The 21,453-nt window shown below is 40.4% G+C and overlaps 1 protein-coding gene across 6 annotated transcripts in view; it reads left to right on the top strand.

Moving 5' to 3' along the window:
• The window catches only part of si:dkey-112m2.1 (transmembrane protein 132C), a 183,930-nt gene that overhangs the window by 87,280 nt on the left and 75,197 nt on the right, over positions 1–21,453 (top strand). For 4 of the 6 annotated variants that reach the window (XM_061747768.1, XM_061747771.1, XM_061747770.1 and 1 more), the window contains one exon: positions 496–1,420. In XM_061747768.1, coding sequence (XP_061603752.1) covers positions 496–1,420 — 925 coding nt within the window. The remainder of the gene's footprint in view (positions 1–495; positions 1,421–21,453) is intronic. The other 2 variants (XM_061747773.1, XM_061747772.1) reach the window with 1 other exon arrangement.

Genomic DNA, 21,453 nt, shown 5'->3' with positions numbered 1-21,453 from the left:
AGATTGGGGGAGAAAACAGGAAGAAAGAGAAATTGAGATTGAGAAACAAAACAACAACTTCACGTTGCTTTAGCATTCAGTAATGAGAAGGATTAGGATAGTGGATGCAAGCGTCTTAAACTGAGTTGAAATATTTCAATGCTGCACCCCGGGAAAATAATCTTTTTAAAATGGATCCAACTGACTATTTAACATTATTCAATAGAATTGATGAACAGTATGATGGCCTCATTTTTCAAGGAATACATGTAAATGTTACCGGAGCTGTGAATAGCTCCTTGCAAGGTCACGTGTTATTTTCCCTTTCTCATATTATACTTAATTTCATGCCTGACTGGAGCTTTGTTGATAAGGTTTAGAAAATGTCTCTTTCAGGTAAAAGGCCTGTAAAATCATTTCCGTGGGTTTCTTGTATAATCTTATCACGTTCAGTTAATGAAACAAAGGAGCAATAGATAACTTCTCTTTTGCTGCTGTGTCTTCTCTCTTTTTCAGTGGTGGACAGCAAGGCGATCCTGGAGGGCCTGCAGAGGTACAACCCAATGCCAATCTATCTGCCTGTCAGCTACCGGATCCTTAATGCTGAGTCAGCTTTCTTCCTACAGGAGACAAACCAGGATTTAATGAGGAATTCCAGCCTGCAGGCCCGTACAGAGTCCTTCTTCATCCACCAGGCTCGGCAGATGCCCTTTGTCAACGCTAGCTACGGGCCACTGTCTGTACAGCAACCTGTCCCGCTGGAGATGCTCCAGACCCAACCTGGGCCATTCAATACGCCCACTTTCACATTATCATCAGTGCCAACATCCCCGCCATTGTCACCACTCTTTACATTTAACTGGAAGGTTCATACTTACATCATCAATGAAAGGATTCACCCCAGCTGGCCAAAAGTCCAAGTGTTGTTCTATATCGCAGGGAGGGACTGGGATGATTACAGCGCCATCCAAAAGCTGCCCTGCATCAGGATGTTTGCATTCCATGAGACTCAAGAGGTGCAGGGGACATGCAGGCTGAAAGGTGAACTGGGGATTTGTGTTGCTGAGCTGGCGCCTCTTGCTAGCTGGTTCAGCCCACCCAGTGTCAGGCCAGGTAGGCAGAGGGTATCCGAGCAGGCTCAAGGCACTCCTGTGGAGCTCTACTACATAGTTCAAACCACCAACACTGGGCACTGCAATGCCGAGGACTCCCGGAAAGGCAACACTATCCGTACGGAGCAGCATGGTCCGAGGGGCTATTCTGCGGGGCATACACCAATGCAACGCATTGGGAGCGTCAGGCTCTTTCAGCCACTATTGGAACTGAAACTGGACAGTAACTTTTTGGTCATGGTGCCCTCCAAACCTATCCGACAGAGAGAAACTGTATCTGCTTTCCTGGCTCTGTCGATGCTTTCGTCAGTGCAGATCTTCACCCTCAGGTAAGCAATTCTCCGGCAAAAACAATGGGCTAATTTCAAGTCTTTGGCGACGATTGTTGTGCATTATGACTGGGAGCTACTCCAATTTTCCTTTGTCTTTTTGAGGTGATTTTACCCGAACGTGGCATCATTGTCATTGATCCATCGAGCGTTGTCTCTTCAAAGAGACATTAATTTCAAAGTCAAGATTCGATTTTCCGAACTTTGAGTCTTTCTCCATGCCTGTGCAAAGTGGACAGTCGACTAGAACCATGTTATGAATGGTGGTGTTGCAGATTAAAGAACACACACACAAAAAAAGAGAAGCATGCTACTCTGTTGAATGTTTTATTTGTAGAATTATCTTGTTGAAATGTTTGTACAGTCAACAGCAGTTTGAAACACATGGTACAAACGACCCAAACATGGTCAGTGGTCAAGTCGTGGCTCTCAGTCGGTCTGTACAGTGTGAACACTTCAATCGGTAGCTTTATTTCCCACAGGCGATTAGGTGTGTGTTGGAATTGTACAGTGAATGCTCAACTTAGCACTGCATCTCTCAGATCCTCCAAACTAATTTCAACAGTAATCATAAGCCATATCATTAAAAATGGTTTAGCAGGAGTTGGAAAAACAACCACAGATTTAGCCAAGCCCAGTGACATTTTCAGTTTTCAAACCACCATCAGTGTGTGGAATTGTTGTTGCAGCTCTTTTTCTTGAATCACTGATGCACTGAGTCATATGGTTGTAACTCATGTAAAATGACACAGGGGACAGTGCTAAACTAATCAGGTTGTTTGATGCCACTATGTGTTTAGGTGGGAAACAAGGCTGACAAACAAAGCTTATTATGTGACACAAATGAGCCTCAATGCCAATTCTGCTATTTTGCTATGCCATTTTTCCATCAAGTGGTAAAGGTCTGGTATGGGAAAAACCCGGTTCAAAAGAGTGACATCATCCCTTCATAGAGTGAGAATGAATTTAACAAAGATGACGACAAATGCAAACATGGCAACGATGTTGGAAAGCTATTGTTTTGTGCATTCATATATTTAATGTATTTTAAAATCTATATTTATCAAAATAAATTTGATAACAAGTGTATTGAACCTATATAAGAAAACTAGGGGGGTGATCAAAATTTTTGCACCTTCAAAGCTAATCGTCAAGGTTGAGGGGCTTACTTTATTGCCTCTTCAAAACCGATTGATAGTTGGTTTTCAGTTATTCTATGAAAATGCTTTGCTATGACTTATTTTTTCTCACTTTATTTCTGAAGTGACATTAAACAGACCTGTCACAAATAAGAATTTGCATTCAGTACGACTGGAATTAGTAATCGAGTATTCTACTGACAATTCTATCGGAATAATAAAGTATAAGGATAAAATATATATTTTTGCTTGGTTAAAAGCAATTATGAATACACAAGCGAAAATGAGACATTTCACTTCATAATGACCAATTGGTTTCCTCTTTTAGATAACAGTAGTTGGGAGGAAAACTGCATTTTCTTGTCTACCAAACATTTCTAGTGAGGCAATTTAAAAAATATATAAATAGATTTCAGTTTAAACTTGGGATTTCTTATGAGTCTCAAAAACATAAGGCATTCATTTAAAAAAAGAGGAACACAAGTTTGTCATCTTGTTATAAAGGTACAATTTTATCCAAATGTGGTATCTCAGTTGGAACACTGGGGAGCACTATGTAAAAGTATTAGGTCAAAAAGAGGTGACGAAAAGATGTAGTTTCATGTCGAATAGATGCTAGCTGTGTGCTGATTGATTGGTAAATAGAGTGGATGAAAAAAAAAGGGAAATGCTGTACGAGACTGATTCTGAGAAACACTACACTGATTAAACCAGACTGTAATGAACAGGAAGCCCAGAGAGTGCACGGCCGGCCCGCCGTGTACTATAAGTGTTGGTTTCCCAGTGCTTGGGTCAAAGTAGCAAGTCTTTTCAAGTTAAGGGATTCAAATCCAAGTGAAGTCACGAGTCATTGCTGTTCAAGTCCAAGTCGAGTTGCAAGTCTTTTAACGTATTGTCGAGTCGAAAGTAATCAAATTCTTGACTCGAGGCTGACTCTAGTCCAAGTCATGTGACTCGAGTCCATACCTCTGCTCTGTGATTGACTGGCAACTAGTCCATGTTGTTGTCTGAATTTCACTCTCGTTATTTTGAACAAAGTGGGTACATTGTTGTTACCAAAAAGTATTTTGGTAACAGACAATGATCAGACAATTTACCGTTTACCATTCAATAGACTGCACAGTCTAGCTAGCTCCACCCTTTAAAACTCTTGTCATTGGTGCCCACAGTGGAAGGCACAAAATGATGTAAACTGTTCTGTGTGGTGGTTTTTGAAAATATTACAGTGTGCTTGATCCGAATTATCAGCAGTGGGCAAATTTGTGGATTAGTGTGTGGCATTAGAGATTATAATGTGTGCATGATAAGCTTTTTGATTTGCCACAGCACCCTCTCGATCGCAGGCGACGTTGCCATGACACCACCAGTCTACTGCCTGGCATTTGTTTATTTGGGCCATTTACCTAGTGAGCCGACAAATGTAGTGTTGAAAATAGAGTATGGTGTAAAGAAACGAGCGTGTTCTCATAGTTATAAAGTCAGATACCAGATTATACAGACAAATTTCTTTGGCAAAAATTGGCCAGCCAAGCACTTATTCTCAGATGGGGTACCACTTAATACCTGTTTTTCTTCAAACACTTCTATTTGTGGTCACCTACAGTTGTGTTAAGAATAATAGCAGTGTGTTTAAACTTTACATAGGAGTGACGCAAAAATAATATTACAGTGTAAAAACAAAAAACAAAATAGCAGTTTCAACATTCTTTACGAACCCAAATATTTACCATGTGAACTGAAATGCTGATTTTACTTTCCTGTGAGTCATTCTACAGTTAGAATGAGTTGTGTTCTACAGTTAGTTGTGTTCTGGCACTTGTGTGATGGTGTTCTAGCCCACAAAGATTGAAATACATTCCACAATGCCTCTGCATTTCTTGGTTTCTCCACAGCAACAGTGTTTTCGACGTGACCCCACAAGTTCTATATTGGATTAAGACCTGGGGTTGGGGTGGCCACTCCATAATGTTAAAGTGTGTCTTGTAAACTTGACAAACCACAAAGAATACTGTTGTTAACCACCCTGCCAAATTAAAATTTTAGAAAATTGCACAGAGAATATGAAATGAGGCCTCAAAGTCATGAAAAATCAAGCCGTTGTATCAACTGAATATGCTCAACACCCCGCTCAACTGTCAATCAAATCCCACTTCTATCACAAGGAATTTACGGCCGACAACAAGGCACTCTATAGCAACCACACCAGCCCTGAGCCCCGGTCCACACGCTGGCTTTCAAGTGGGAAAAAAAAAATCCCCCCTTCTTCCTCTTCTGCCTTTCTCGTAACGTGCGTGCACTCACGATGAAAAATGAGGAGCTCTAAAGCAGCCACGCCAGTAGACTATCCGAAGGGAATTTGCATTTCCACGATGTAGGTATAGCGAGCTAGCCCCGATGCGAACGAAGGTGCTCAAGCTCTTATATAGTGGAGAAGATTATTGAAAATTATGAACAATAGACCTCCCAGATCTCGGACACTGTGGGCATGTCTGCTGAATGCCTTAAAACCCCACCCCGCTCTATCTACACCTGTCAACACAGCTGTGTTTAAACAGTTCACTTACCCTGAAGTGTCTCTGTTACGTCGGCCGACACAAAATAACACTGGGAGTGACGTATTAGACGACGCTGCCGCTGGTCTAGTGAGCTTGCTAGCTCATTAGCTCACTGGCTAGCGAATGTTAACAGCTAACGTTCCCTGTGTGTTGTGTGGAATGTGAATCCACACATGGTGTAAGGAGTGAAGCTGTGGAGAATTGGATGACCCCAACGCCAGTCAGTTGGTTCGCGGGCCCGCTAGTGGCTACTAGCTACTGGCTGCTGGTGGGCTCACATATCTGTGGCGGGGCCGTCCAATTTGCCAGCGCCTCGCTCTGTGTGCCGTGCGTGGGTCCACACAACAGAGACACTGTTGCCCAAATAACACAAAACACATAAAACACCTTAAACTGCAGGGAAGATGTATTTTTTTTCGGGTTGTGGGCATAGCTTGATGGCTAACTGCATGCTGTAGTAGTAGGAATAGGTCAAGTTATTATAACTAAGTAATTTACAATTGTGGGGAATAGCCACTGATAGAATAGAGACGCTCAGTACTTCAATAGTGGGGGACAGCTGACTCATACCAGAAAGCCCAAGGTGTATTTGGTCTTCTTTTAAGCCTAGACCCCCCCAAAAAAATACAACCAACTGAAATGGCGAAAGGGGAAAAAAAGTTTCACGCTATGTCTCAGGATTCAGTACTAAATTGTTCTCTGTCTTTACACGTTTTCAGCACTTATCTTTAAACATATGTAATGTATTTAGAAACCAATCACCAAAATCACTTTACAGGATCTTTAACTAACGTGGTTCATGGTGGTTGTTTTGAGAAATGAAGGTAGAAGTTGTATGGTCACAGCCTAACAAGTAGTTTGAAGTAGTTCTAATGATTTGTGTTCACTGGTCAACATCTTAAATGTAGCTTTGTGCAATTTGTGAGGATTCTTTAATGCACTCTCCTTGCAATTATCCTTTCTGAGCACAGTCTGTTTGAGGTGATTCTACACCTACGCGGCTGTCATTGATCCATCGAGCCTTGTCTCGTGAAGCCTTGTGTGAAATATTATTCAAAAAGACTTTAATTGCTCTGTGTTGTTTGATGCAAATGAAGGCGTACAGGATATTTCCGCTGGGCTTCCTGTACGTTTGAGATCTAAATCATGAAAGATGAAACCGTTAGCGTCCTCAAAGTGGTGCTGTGACACGGTGCCTTTGCAATTTGTCAACCCTGGGTGAGTAGGAAATCTGCCAAAAAAGCCTCATTGCCTTTTTTCTCACTCCAGTGCTGATGAACTCCCATGAAGCATTAGCGTTCTCTGTTTTGTTAATCACACTCTCCACCATGCGTGTGTAAATTGGAACTCGAAGGTCCGTTTCATGGTCTAGCACTTTTTGTGTCCGTAGCACACACCAGTTGTTTATAAGTTTCCCTTTATTTTTTTCCCTTTGGGAGAGTGAACACTTCAAATGCAACCAAAACTACCTCATTAGCAGCCAAAACATTCAACTTCAAAGGGTTTGAAAATTGCAGACTACTTTATACAGTACTTGACTGCAAGCTTACCAAACTCAGTAATTGCACTCTTGCATAATCCCATGTTAACTCATTCTGAGCATCGCGTTTATCGTACAGACACACGGAATTCATAATAGTGAATAAAGTTTACTTTGTACCATCCTTTAAGTCCATGCTCCGGTTTAGATGCCAAGGGTATGTACACGTACTGTAGGTAGACGGGGTACGAAAAATAGCACTCTGCAGTATTGTACTTGATAGAAAAAGTATTGTAAGATAGTATTAAACAGTTTGTGTATCATGACTAATTCATTGTGCAGGTCTTTCTGATGTGGATGCCTGAGCCACCAGGAGGCAGTATAACAGAGATATGGATATACTGTATACACAAAGGGGATGGTCTACTGTGACGCAGAAATATTAGTATTTTTCACAAAAAGAATATATTGCCTGTGTGTTATTATATTGTCTTTCTACGCATTTTGGTGCACCATTTGTCTTCAAATATCCATTGCTTAAGGGGTTATAACGCTACATCGATGCTATTTGTTAGCCCATCTATGGCGTTTGGCAAAAGTGTTAGCATTAAGCTAGTGGACTTTCCTAAGGAAAAGTTAAGGGTTGTTTGAAATACTTTTAAATAATTTTCTTTGTTTTATGTTTGACAGTCAAAAGACTTCAACTCACATTTTTGCTTGCAAGTTAAAGCAAAAAAATCAGTTGAACAACACCTCGTATCTTGAAAACTGAAGAGTTGGGTCACTCATAAGTTGAGGTACCACTGTTCTATGCTTTTTGGCTTTTTTTCCATTGACAACACAATTTTAGTTCAAATTACATAATTTATATTTTATTTATATAGATTAACATATTATTGTTTTATGCTTTTTATTCATACTCCAGTGTGATATTCAAGAGTAATCCAGCGCTCAACTAAAGTAAATACTAAGCCTTTACTTGCCATTGCTGGGTGCCTTTCCTCTTAAATGACTTTCTACTTGCTTCTGATTGGCTAGAGCTGCCCTATGAATTCGGGTTATAGCACCTGTTGCTTTGCCATGGACCTGACAGTCAACAAATGCATTTTTGGGGGTTTTACGCTAAAGTGGTTTTTCAATGCAGTTAAATAGAGTATAAACCCACATTATTCATGCTCTGGCCTTTTAGATGGAGATTGCACATTAAAGTGGGAGATGTATTCCTTTATTGTATTTTTTAAAGTTGTTTCGATGTCCCAAATTATCCAATGTTCTAAATTAGAATGCCCTAGATTCAGCTGGAAGACTCCTATGGTTCAAAGGATCCCGTTTCCTCAAAATTCTTCCATTTGATTAGGAAGGTTAAACATTTTGTAAAATAAATTAATAGCTGGCAAACTTAAAACATTTCTTTTTGTCTAGAAGATAGCTATACAACAAATAAAAACTAACTATAACTCTAAATTTGATCAGGGTATGCATCTTTCTGAGCCTAACTGTACATGTGGCCTAAATCCCTGTGATGATCTGAATGTTGGAAATCCGTTTGCAATATGACTTGGTGTGGGGGTTAGACTGTGTCCATGATGGGGTCCTTTAGCCACCGTCATTTATCAAGTTCTGACTTCATTCACTTTTCCACTAGGTTGTATCTAATAAGATTGGGACTTGTGTGGGTGTGACCATAGCCATCTTATTTTACAAGTAGCTGCGGCATGTTTTTCCCAGCAGTGAAAGAATCATTAACTATTTACAGTATGTTGTCTGGACCTGCTCCGATCCCATCCCAATTATCTTTTCACTGCCACTGATGCATCTCCTCCTCCACCGCAGAATACTTGTGAAAAATAAATACTAAGATGGACAGGCCTAGTTAAGGTTTTTTGGCATCCACATACGTGACGTCTCTGTCATAGTAACAACCAGGGAAGGGAATTTCACTGGAATGGAAATTTACCAATACAGGTTGCGACGTGAGATCTGAAAATATAGTTTTGTCTCAAACAATTGTATATTTGAAATCATGAGGAGGGCTTGTTTAATGTAAATAGGGTAGTGGATTGTTTATTTCATTTACTGTTTAGTAGCTGCCGTCATATTTTCTTCTTTAGACCGCACCAAATTAGTCAATTTGTTGTTGTTTTTTTTAATACTTTATTACACTGGTGACTTGACTTGAGTTTTCAAAATATAAGCCAGCGTTCAGACAATGTTTTGCTTTAACTTGAGAGCAAAGATTTGAGATACCCGTGCTTTATGGTGGCAGTGGACTCAACTCACTTCACAACAAGGAGCGGTTTTGCAGGTAATGAACAATTATTCAAGACAAAGAGGATTCAAGTTGTTCATTTCCACTCCCTGTTGAAGTTTACTGTCAAACTATACATAAAACAAAGAGAATTACATGCTGTGTATTTAAAACAACCACATAGGTTTGCATTAATAAGGTCTGTTTAGTTTAATGCTAACAAAAAAAATACAAAATGCCATAGACGGGCTATCGAACAGCATCGTTGTTGCTGTGTTATAACACTTGAAGCAACATGCATTTGAACACATACAGTCCAGCAGCATGTAGACCGACAATACAACAATACTCACAGGCATATATTATTTCTCCTTTGTCAAATATGATGAATATTATTGTAGCTTACTAATTCAGTTGTGAATCTCTTCTTTGTGTTATGTCTATATGTCTGTATTATACCAATTCAAGGTGTGCACACCAAGAGTAGGACAATGCCCATTTGAATTTAAACAAAATTGTGTAAAATGGTCAATATTCTATTCTATCCTATTTTATTTTGTCATTACTGTGTTTTTACAAACTGCAATATTAGAGAGTGCCATTTTTCTCATTAAAGACACAAAAAAAATTGTTTTTTGGGGGGGAGGCTGGAATGGTCTAATGGCATTCCCATTCATTTCAATGGGGAAAGATGATTTGAGATACAAGTGTTTTGAGTTAGGAGTGTGGTCAAAGAACAAATTAAACCCATATCTCAAGGCACCATTGTATTTTTAAAGAGATGTCTCAAAAGCTTTTCCCAAACTCCTGTTTTTGCTGCCATTGTCTAACTGATCAGAATAAAACTGCTCGGAGGAGTTGCTGTAGTCTGAATTGTCTAACTGATTACTACGAACATTCCTAGTAAGACCTCAATTGATTTCAAATGAGACGCCATTATATGGCCGAGTTACTTTACTGATGCGGCACGGTGGCCGACTGGTTAGAGCGTCAGCCTCACAGTTCTGAGGACCCGGGTTCAATCCCCGGCCCCGCCTGTGTGGAGTTTGCATGTTCTCCCCGTGCCTGCGTGGGTTTTCTCCGGGCTCTCCGGTTTCCTCCCACATCCCTAAAACATGCATTAATTGGAGACTCTAAATTGCCCGTAGGTGTGATTGTGACTGTGAGTGCGAATGGTTGTTTGTTTTGATGTGCCCTGCGATTGGCTGGCAACCAGTTCAGGATGTACCCCGCCTCCTGCCCGATGACAGCTGGGATAGGCTCCAGCACGCCCGCGACCCTCGTGAGGAGAAGCGGCTCAGAAAATGGATGGATGGATGGATACTTTACTGATGATATATAATCCAAGATGCTGACATTCAGTGATATGTAGCTTTGTACTTAGGCCTGTAAATAAGGGTCTGATTCCACATGAATAGCCTGTCAGTACTTGCACTGAAAAATCATCGCAGTTGAACAAAAGGGTTATTCCATTAGCAATTTTCTCTCTGGCTTATTGGCTAATTGGTTGTGTTTGATCTAATCCAAACAAATGTAATTATTAGGAATGTAAATCCAGGCTTTTGATTCTAGCTGAACAAAAATCTTGCCCACACATATCCACTCAAATTTGCAGACACGTGTGCTCACATACAATATCGTGACACTCCAATTTATTACATGCTCGGACCTGGATTGTGCCCACTGTAAAGTCACGGTGTGTTTATCACGCTAAAGGCTCCCAGCGGAATCTGTAATTCCCTCCTCCGTGCCTCATTAGCCTCGGAGAGAATGGTGTAACAGGTTGGAAAGGGTTCGCCAAGCTATTCCTCATTCGACATGCAAATGAAAACACCATTTCCTCCTGCACAAATTAACTGGCTTTTCAAACGATAAATTTCCCCAGCTGTACTGTAATTTTTGACTAAACAATCCAACATGTTTCCACAGATTCCCCTGGGGAGGGGAGGGTTTGGCTGATGAATGCAAATGAATATCTATTATTGGACTGCTGAAGGTATGGGGTATTTCTCGCTGTGCCAGCCTAAAATGGTTAGCATTAAGCATTAGACTGTTCAGTGAGCTATCGGTGAACGAGCCTTTAGTATGAATGGCTTGGTTATAGAGATTGTAAGAGCTGAGGGTATGCTGTGCAAAATACTGTTTTCGTCCCTCATTTCCAAAAATATGCATGTTAGGTTAATTAAGGACTCCTAATTGTCCATCGGTGTGAATGTGACCTCGCCTCTTCCCCAAAGTCAATTGTGATTGGCTGCTGTTCACCCACAACCCTAAAGAAATGCTTTTCAGTGGCCACTATCAGGTACTATTTCAGAAGTTCAGAACTTCATCCCTTACGTTCCGTAACAAGAACCAGAAAACGTTTGTATTTTGTAAGTTTTATTTAGCTACTCCACCAATGAATGTGGCTTACTTGCCAATAAAAACAAGCTTAAGTTGGCCGTTTGTATAATGTGTCCTCCGAGTCTCACAATTGAAATGACAAAGATAGGAGTTACCGTGCAGTGGTGTTACCAGATAAGCCAACAGCTTGCCCAGCTTCTTCTTGGTCGCCTTTTAATTTTATGGCAGTCCGGATGCCCTGCTAGGCAAGGCCGCCTTTCACAGGTCTGTCCCGGTACTACATCAGGTCGTGTTTGATTGCACGAGACTTGAGGTTTGGAAGACGAGAATTATTGCTGCCACACTGATCGTTAAGTGTCCGATGTGCTGTTTTAATGAAGTGCACTACACACTTTAAGAGCAGTAAGGACAGATGTGACAATTGTTTATGTGGAGGGTGTCCTGCATTTAAAAAAAAATCATATTTAAAAATATTTATCTGCATAACCCACAAACAGATCTGTTTTTGTCTAAATGGTAGTCACCTAATCCTTCCTTTAACCTGTTCATTACCCCCGATTTGCTCGCTTGGCCCATTCACTAGTATTTACAGTGAAAACAACTTTTCCCCTGCACTCATTAATAAGTAATTAGCAGTTTGCAGCCTGTGGAGACTGCTCACTATGTAGATCCGACTCTCCGCAGGAGCCCGCTGCCACCAAAGCAATCACACGTTGCCTGCAGCAAGTAATTTGAATCCTTGTATTTTCTACCTGAATGATTTTCCGTCACATTTCTTTTCTTGAATTTGGTTCCAAATTGATGAATGTATTGGACATTAGAAGGGCAGAATCTATTGTGTTGCCATTTTCCTGCCCCCTGTCTTCTTTATCTAGTTCACACTCTGTCCGTCGTCCTTTAGAAAAAGCTGTCTGTCCCAGAGGTATGCTGCTGACAGAGGGTCATACGAATGTGTCGTAGCATTAAGTTAGACCCCTGCCTCCGAGACCAGGAATATCGACAGAGTCAGAGGTGACATTTTTATTCCTTCTTTTTCTCTCGTGTTGCTTTGAACTTGTGAAAGTATTTCATGCTCCTTGTAAAGGCAGCAGTGAGAATTAAGCAGGCTGGCATTGGCTGGATTCCCATTTTAGACCTGTGTGGAAGGATTACTGAAGCATGTCCAGCATGTAGGGAAGAAACTATCTTTCCGCTTGGCCCCATGTTTGATCAACCTCAGGTTTGTGGAAATATGCCTAACTATGTCAGTTTGCTTTTGATGGGCTCTGACTTTTATCTTTTGCTTTTTACGCCTTCTGCCACAACTGCGTGAGGAATACGCAAAAAGTTTGACCCAGAATTCAAATATATGAACTATTCAAATACATCACGCCCATTAGATGTTCCATTAGGTGTAAAACTTCGGGAGCCACCTTTGGCAGAATTTACATTATGTTCCCGGCAGCTCCGTTTCAGGTTGCTGCCGAAAAAATTGGATGGTCAAAGCGAGATTGTTAAACTGTCAAACTACTGTATTTGCCATGGTAGTCACAGCGCAGGTGACAAACCTAGCTGGTTAAATTAAAACGGGGTGAATGCAATTAAACCTACCAGTACGTAATAGGGCATATCAAAACTTGGAGGTGGTCCGTAGTGGAATGGGAAACATGAATTCCACGGCATCTCGACTTTTGCCGCATACAACTCTTCTAAAGCTAAGCCATGTCTTTAAGAGAGAGAGAGCACTTATGCATGCACTGTGTGCATGTGAGTAATAAGCTCTTATATGTAAATAAATTCATTATTATAAATTATATATGGGCTCTCTATGTTTGGCTTTTTCATTCTTTTAGTTGTGGTTTTCACTCACACAGATTGCACAGGATTGTAAATTTTCTGGAAAGAATATGCTTGAAAGGTTGTACAAAACCCCAGAGTTCAAACCGCAGTCATGCATGACATCTCACAAAACCTTTGCATACCTCATGAAGATAACCTTTATGTGCTCAAAAAGGGACTATATGCACCAGAAGTTAATAATAACACTCACTTTTTGTTTTGTTTTGTTTTGTGTCAGTTAATGTAAGAAAGTGAGATGGATGAGCTGCATCTGCAACGCAACTCACTTTCTCGTTACGTCTTAGTCATTTGTCAACTTGTGTTTACGTTTTATTAAGACTGCTTAGCTTATTTCCAAACATATATAACTGTTGAGAAGTTAAGATGATTCTTTCTATAACTTTCATTGGGAGAATTGTTTCAAAATCGGAAAAAAAACAGCATCCTGGAACAGATTGTGTTCAACTCTAATTCTAGAGTTGTTAGTTTACATCTTGCTCCTATTGTCATGCCCTATACTTAAAAATATACTATTCAAAATCAAATTGTGTGTCTGACAATTGCGGGACACTTTTCTTTTGAAAGCAATAATCTTTGTTTACTCTCAAACACTGGAGAAAGAAAAGGACACTGACTTGAGCTTGCAGCCAAATTATTACATTTATGCAAAAGTTTTTTGTTCAATTGACATGATTTAAAAAAACAAACAATTTTTTAAACAGGACGAAACTCTGATTTAAGGTAATGGAAAACAATCCTCCTGGAGGATAACAGTAATAAAACAATCATTATGGTTTGGATGTGCTATTTAGCCAGTGATCAGCTTTAATATTCAAACACATTTTTTTTTCATTTTTTTAATTTTTTTATTTTAATAATTTTTTTTGGGAATCAAATGGGACTTGCAATAAGAGCTGCGTGAAACATGATTGAAATAAGTCAATCATAGAACTAATGGAGTGTTGATGTTTTTATGAACTAGGTCGTGCTGCTGTGAGTTGTTATTATTAGGAAAGGGCATTTGACTAAATTTCTTTTATCAATAACTCATCGTCTTTAACGTTGGGGGTGAGCTGGAGCCCACCGCAGCTGACTTTGGGTGCCAGCAAATGACGTCATGCTGCTATTCTTCAGACAGCACTCCAGTTTACCTGAACTGAAAGAATTACTAAAAAAATAAATTCCTCACACTCAATTAATTGAGTGATTATTATGCCCAGCCCACATTTCTACTATTTCACTATCTATCCATCCATCCATTTTCTGAGCCGCTTCTCCTCACTAGGGTCGCGGGCGTGCTGGAGTCTATCCCAGCTATCATTGGGCATGTGGCGGGGTACACCCTGAACTGGTTGCCAGCCAATCGCAGGGCACATACAAACAAACAACCATTCGCACTCACAGTCATGCCTACGGGCAATTTAGAGTCTCCAATTCATGCATGTTTTTGGGATGTGGGAGGAAACCGGAGTGCCCGGAGAAAACCCACGCAGGCACGGGGAGAACATGCAAACTCCACACAGGCGGGGCCGGGGATTGAACCCCAGACCTCAGAACTGTGAGGCTGACGCTCTAACCAGTCGGCCACCGTGCCGCCACTATTTCACTATTGATAATATTTCTTATGCAAGAGTAAGGAGCCAAAAGCCCATCTTTTCCAGCACTGTTAGTTGGAGCTTGTGCACTCTGAGCTGCGGATGATGAATGAAGTGCTGTAGGGGCTGACAATCATGGATTATGTTGTGGCAGAATAAGCTCTACTGGCTCGCTCCAAGTTGCCGCTCTGTCTCTCCTCCAGACAATCACAAGCTTGTCCCTCTAATCACTTGTTTATCCTCCATGTTTCTCATAAGGATTTACTTTGATTAGTTTGATCACCCCGACTTGACAGCTGTTATACCAACTCTGAATCATGCATATTTTAATACAAGACTTGAGGCAAACAAATAGAGAGAGGGTAAGGAAAGAAAATGATGAAATGTTGTGCTTGTCATATAGACTTTTAAAAATAAATATTTTTGGACTGACGTTAATCCCTAAAACAGAAAATATGTAGTAACTCATCCCAACTTTCTTCACCCACACATGCTGAGAAAGTTGCATATATTCACACAGTCAAATAAGCAAGTTGTCACAGTGGAAACAAAAAAGACATCTCAATCATCCAATCTCCATTCTTTTCACCTTCTACCAAAATATGATGTAATCTGATTTATGAATAATAGTATATTAATCAGTTGTTAGGTGTTTGGTCGAAAGTGTGGACTTGGTTGTTTATTAATTGTTTCTTGAAGCAATCAAGGAAGTAATGAGTTCGCTACTTGGCTGCAAGCAGCGGAGGTGCTGTTGATTCACTTGCTACTCGTTTTCTGTCTAAAAAGATCCAAAATGATGTCAACTATGGGAAGTTACAGGTGTTCAGAACATTCAGAGAGATCATCCCATCCCATTAAAAATAATTATCCTCATGATGGGAAGAATAGGGCGTTTATCCATCAAGCTCCCAAGTTGAGGAGGCTTGGAATAAACATATGACTGGACCTGACAGACTACATACAGGCATAAATGGACAGTAGACAAGCAGAAAATAATGAGAAAGATATCTTCAGAGAGCATCTGAGAAACGGGACAAGCAAAGGGAGCCGTCTTAGAAGGGATCATTAGAGCAATGTGTTATTCAGCATGTGTTTTGGAGCAGCACCTCCGGCTGGGCTTTCAGCTGTGTAGTTTTGGTCAGTGTTTCTGCTGATGGCTGGGAGGTCACCCATTGATCTGGAGATATAAGCTGGTACTTTGGATCCAAGCCTTCATCATCCACTGGGACTGCTACCAATGCGGGTAGATAAGCCTTGATATGCTCAAGTTTTATGTGGGGGTTTGGGTGTACTGGATTAGAGAATGATGCAAGTGGCTGCTTGTGTGTTTGCTTTTTGTCATGATGTTGCACCCCTGAGCGGTTTGAGAGTTTTGGTCTTTTGATAAATGACAAATTTCAAGGGACAAATGCAAAATGACAATGCTCAATCAGCAGACAAGCTCCACGTCTCTGTAAAACTATTCCCGATGTGCTTATTTTTTTTCATCCACGGCACGATTCAAACCTTCAACCCTCTGATCCCAAAGTCAAGTCCTTACGGAGTGAACTGTTGGAAATCTAAGGTCTTCATCACCCTACAGGGAAATCTGACTTGCTCACAGTGGCTACCCGCTCCACTGCCAGTGATAATACTGGAATTGCTGCGTCCACACCTGAGCGCTTGTACGTTCTGACATATGAACAGATTTGTGTGGCAATGTAGGGATCAGTAACATGTGACAGTACTGCACCTGTAACAATGCAACATCTAGCAAGATGCGATGCTAAGTTGTCCACCGCACCAACTGACACAGCGACAGGGCGCAAATAGAGATATTTTGAGCTGCGATGAAAGCGGTCACATTCGGTTTTCTGTTGTTGCGCTGCAAGTCACACAAACATCTTTGTGATATCTGAGCATCCAGACACAAGAGCGATTAGAATTTTGTTTGACGGTATCTGCACGTGTGGTTTGGATCCGTCTTGAAAACATGTATGTTATATTCTTGTTGCTGTCAGTTTTAATAATAAAAAAAAAAAAAAACAGATTCAGGGCTGGCAGTGTAAAAAGGGCCTAACTTTTAACATGTCTGGTCTCAGTATTTTCAAAACTACTAAATCCTTTGCAAACATATATATATATTTGTTTTTTGTTTTTTTGTATTTTTTTTTTTTTTTTGAGAAAAAGTGAAACTATTTGTTGAGTGGTAGTCTGACAGAAATGCCTTGATGTGATGCCAGAGGCCAGAGAAAATGGTTTGACTCCGGTGATCTGATAGAAAGGCATTACTAAATCAAACATCAGCCAAGGTAAGAGCATTTCAGACTGTTCAATAAATCTAACAAGAAAGTCTGAATGGTCTGGTCAGAATTTGATGAAATACAGATGTATCCTACCTTGTAGCAGTGGTTTTGGTAAGTGTTGGTAGAATCATTTTCTTGCCGCACTTGCCTTTTAGTACTAACTGACCTTCCACTAAGACCGGCCCACCTCCTTAAATTATTGTTCCCAAGTCTGATAAGCTTTCAACCAGACACTTCCACTGTCTGTGTTTGCTGGAGAATTATTATTATTTTTATTTTTTTTTGAAAAAGCACATTTCAGACAGAAGCAGGCAGAAGGGTGTGCATATATGTTGAAGGAAATAAAACAAATATTCAGAAGAAACACTTATACTCCTATAACCACCTCTTCTGGCTCCTCTCGATGCGGAGGAGCAGCGGCTCCCCTCTGTGCCCATCCTGGATGACCGATCTTCTCACCTTATCTCTAAGGGAGAGCCCGGACACCCTGCGGAGGTAAATGAATTCTGCCGCTTGTATCCCTAATCTTGTTCTTTTGGTCACAACCCATAGCTCGTCACCAAAATTGAGGGTGAAAACGTAGATCGACCGGTAATTTGAGAGTTTTGCCTTTCGGTTTAGCATCTTTTACACCACAGAAGACCGATGTAGAATCTGCATCACTGCAGACGTTGCACCCATCCTTTAGCTTTTGCACCTGTTGATCTTCTGCTCCGTTATGCCCTCACTTGTAAATGAGACTGCACTATACTTTAACTCCTCTGCTTGGGTATGATCTTATCCTGGACACAGAGAGGACCCTCCATCCTTTTCAGACTGAGGACCACAGCCTCAGATTTGGAGGTGTTGATTCTCATCCCAACACTTTCACACTCTGCTGTGGACCGTTCCAGCGAGAGTTGAAGAACACGGCTTTATGAAGCCAACGCATCATCTGTAAAAAGAAGATCCAAAGATGAGCGCTTTAGAATCCAAACCTGATCTCAGTTTTTCTCTATCACATCAAGTTTTTGAACAAAGTGAGAACAAAGTGGAACGAAGGAAATATATACCTATGTGAATAAAACACTAAAATGGAATAGCTTTGAAAACAAAACAAAAACAGCATAAAACGAAATAGCACTTACAACGGTATGCCCATGGTTACAAGGTTAAGAGAAAAGCCAGCACAAATCCTTTTAATTCCTACTATGCTAGCTTTCTGTTTGCAGATATTGATAGTACTGACCTATTGGGAGCTGCATACACCTCTAACCTCACTGTCTCAATTGTGTCTGCCCAAACAAGTTCCCACATAGCAGTAGATGAGTCCAATTGTAATCAGCTGGCAAATCTTACTACATATAATCAGTAGGATTTTGGTTATCTGGAGGGTAAGCTGTGGAGAAAATACTTGACGTGCTAGAAGAAAAACTGACTGCAATTTTGGAATCAGCATGCCAATTTTAGTTTTATCCATCCATCCATTTTCTGAGCCGCTTCTCCTCACTAGGGTCGGGGGCGTGCTGGAGCCTATCCCAGCTATCTTCGGGCAGGAGGCGGGGTACACCCTGAACTGGTTGCCAGCTTTTAAGCAGCATAGAAATCGAACTCGACAGAATTTGTATTTTTCAAATTGTTCCCCAGTGCATACAATCTCATCTCACAGCCTTATCCAGAGCCTGCATTTATCTGGGTAACTTTTTGGAATCGGAAATGTGAATTAATTAATTTATTTTTTTTGCCCCGAACCCATCATTTGACCATAATTACCTTTTTAAAAAAACAACAACAAAAAAACCCCACCCAAAATATCAAAACTTGTCAAATTTATCACTGAATTCAACAGAGTGCTGCCATCGGATGTCTGGTCTGTGCTGCGATGTGATTGGCCAGTGTGTGTTTCTGGGGTGTGGCTCATCGAAAGGTCATCTGACCGGCCCCAAGTCCACCTCTGGGTTTTACAGTTCTAGCAAGGGGTACATAATAATGGAAAACGTCTTGAATCAAAACTGTAGTGTCATGTAATGTTATATAACATGAACAAGTCAGTCACAATTTACATAAGCAAAAAGTTGAGTTAAAAGTAGATCGTGACAAAGATGAAGCATCACATTTAGCTTTGTTTTTATTCAAGCACTGCTGAACATTTCCGTTTCTAAAATCTCAGTCAGGCGAGTTGAGAATAAATAATAAATCAATAATGCTGATCTCTATGGACTTTATCTATGGAATACTACTATTCCAGTACAAATACAATTTCAGCTCACTGTGTAAACAATTGCTGAGAGCAATTTTGGAAGAAAAAGGAAATCTCATGTATTGATCGCAAAAGGTCCAGCCCCCACTTATCAGTATGTTTTTCTTCGTGACTACAAATATAAAGACCCCCTCCTGGCATACTTAATTACGACATACAAAATATTTTTGGATTAAAAACTAGTTAGAAATCTGAGTTACAGTATCTAGTCACATTACTGATGTTCAAAAAGATCCGCAAAGATCGGAATAGCTGATCTGACACCTGAAAGTCAATGGTACAGCAAAATGTGGTTCATTTCAGAAATGTTTATAAACGGGTAAGAACAAAGCAGTGAGTCAGATGAGAAAAAAATATAGTGAATGCATGAATAATACCTTTTTTTTTTGTATGTCAAGAAGTAAGCGGGCTTTGTTCATAGGCTCACTGAAACAGATGACAGCCCCCCCGCCCCCTTCCAAAAAAATATAATATATTTTTCTTTGATTGCTTGAGAGCCAATATACAATAAATACAATTTCAGTTAGGTGAGGGTTACATACGTATAGGTCAACTTATTGACCTATTATTATACTATATTCCCCAGAGAAGACCGTCATATATACCATACTGTACATTTCTTCCAAACTGATAAAGACAAGGAGAACTCATCGAGATAGCGATTGGTTCATTAGCAGTTATAGTTTTGTCGGTGTATGAGCCTCATCCAGAAGCAGCAAATATATGCAGTGTACCATTAAAGAAAACTAATTATAAGACAAATTATCAGCAGTCGTAATAATTAGGGCTTCGAGCATTCGGTGAGACAGATGGCCAGATGCTAAATTGGGACACATTTGAGTTTTCGATATTGTGTGTGGGCAAGGTAGCAAAGTTTGACTTGCCACAAAGCACAGAGCTCCAATTACTGGGCGCACACACACGCACGCACGCACACACGCACGCACCCACGCACGCACGCACGCACACAACCCTGATGGTTATGTGTGTGCAAGCTTTAAAGGGGACCTTTTATGGACAATTTCCTTTTTAAAGACTCATCCACCTATCGATCCAGTTTCCATACCGCTTATCCCAGGGGCGTCAAGCTCTTTTTTTGTCTCGGGCCCCATTGTAGTTATGATTTCCCTCAGAGGGCCGTTAGAACAGTGAAACCATATAAATGTTTAATCACAAAAACATATTATTACCATTACACAACAAATTGAGGCATAACTAGTTTTGAAATCAGAAGACAAAGATAATAGTTTGTTCAAGTATTGTTTAAGTTACTGTAGAAGAAGGGTTTGGTAACAGAAAAATGCAATATCTCAACATCATTGCTTATTATTATGACAATTTTGAATTTGGATACAGATTTGAGCAAACATCACAGACGTTAAAGAGCATGATTTGCTTTTGTGGGCCACGTAAAATGATGTGGCGGGCCGCATATGGCCCACGTGCCTTGAGTTTGACACCTTGGCTTATCCTCACTATCCCAGCTGACAGTGGGCGAGAGGCGGGGTACGCTCTGAACACAATTGAGCCAGCCAATCGCAGGGCACAAACAACCATTCGCACTCAAATTCACAGAACTGTGAGGCAGATGTGCTAACCAGTCGTCCACCGTCCCGCCTTTTTGAAGACTCTGTGAAAGTGAAGTCATAAATTAGTTTCTAATTACATTATATACACTGAGGATAGGTAGACTGAGATCCGAAAAGCAAAATCTGCAAGTAATTGACACCTTAAATGGTTGACACCTTAAATGGTTAATACTGTACGATAATTGTCTTTAGATATCACAAGATGGCGGTGTATGACTATTTTGTCTAAATGAAGCGCCTCAACTCACTTCAGCACCAAGATTCTACTGGAAAGCACTAAAGCAATACTGTTTCTGGCTTGAGCAGAAAAACCGTGAATATGAGGATATAATATAATGATGTATGCAGTGGACCCCTGCATACTTGTGATTCGGCATCCACGGATTCGCCTATTCACTAAGTTATTTATTTATTTATTTTTTTCAAAATGTGTTTTCATTTTTTATTAGATTTTTTTTTTTTTTTTTTGTGGGTGGAACCAACATTGAAAACGCTTATTGAGAGTATATCCCTACTTATTCATGATTTTTTCCCCCCAAGGCTATTCTAATAAGCGTCAATTATCCGCTGACTTTCGCCGTTCGTGGTCTGGCCCGGTATGTACTGTGTTTGTGTCAATATAGGACACGATATTGAGATTGACATACATTTGACTTGGTTAACAATAAAGATTCCTGATGATCCTAATCATCAGGAAACACAGCATACATACTGGTGTGAAGGTGAAGAAAACGTCTAAACT

Source organism: Phyllopteryx taeniolatus, chromosome 15, assembly GCF_024500385.1.
Source record: "Phyllopteryx taeniolatus isolate TA_2022b chromosome 15, UOR_Ptae_1.2, whole genome shotgun sequence".
Taxonomy (NCBI): domain Eukaryota; kingdom Metazoa; phylum Chordata; class Actinopteri; order Syngnathiformes; family Syngnathidae; genus Phyllopteryx; species Phyllopteryx taeniolatus.
The sequence above is the reverse complement of the archived record's forward strand: the minus strand, read 5'-3'. Positions and strand labels throughout refer to the sequence as shown.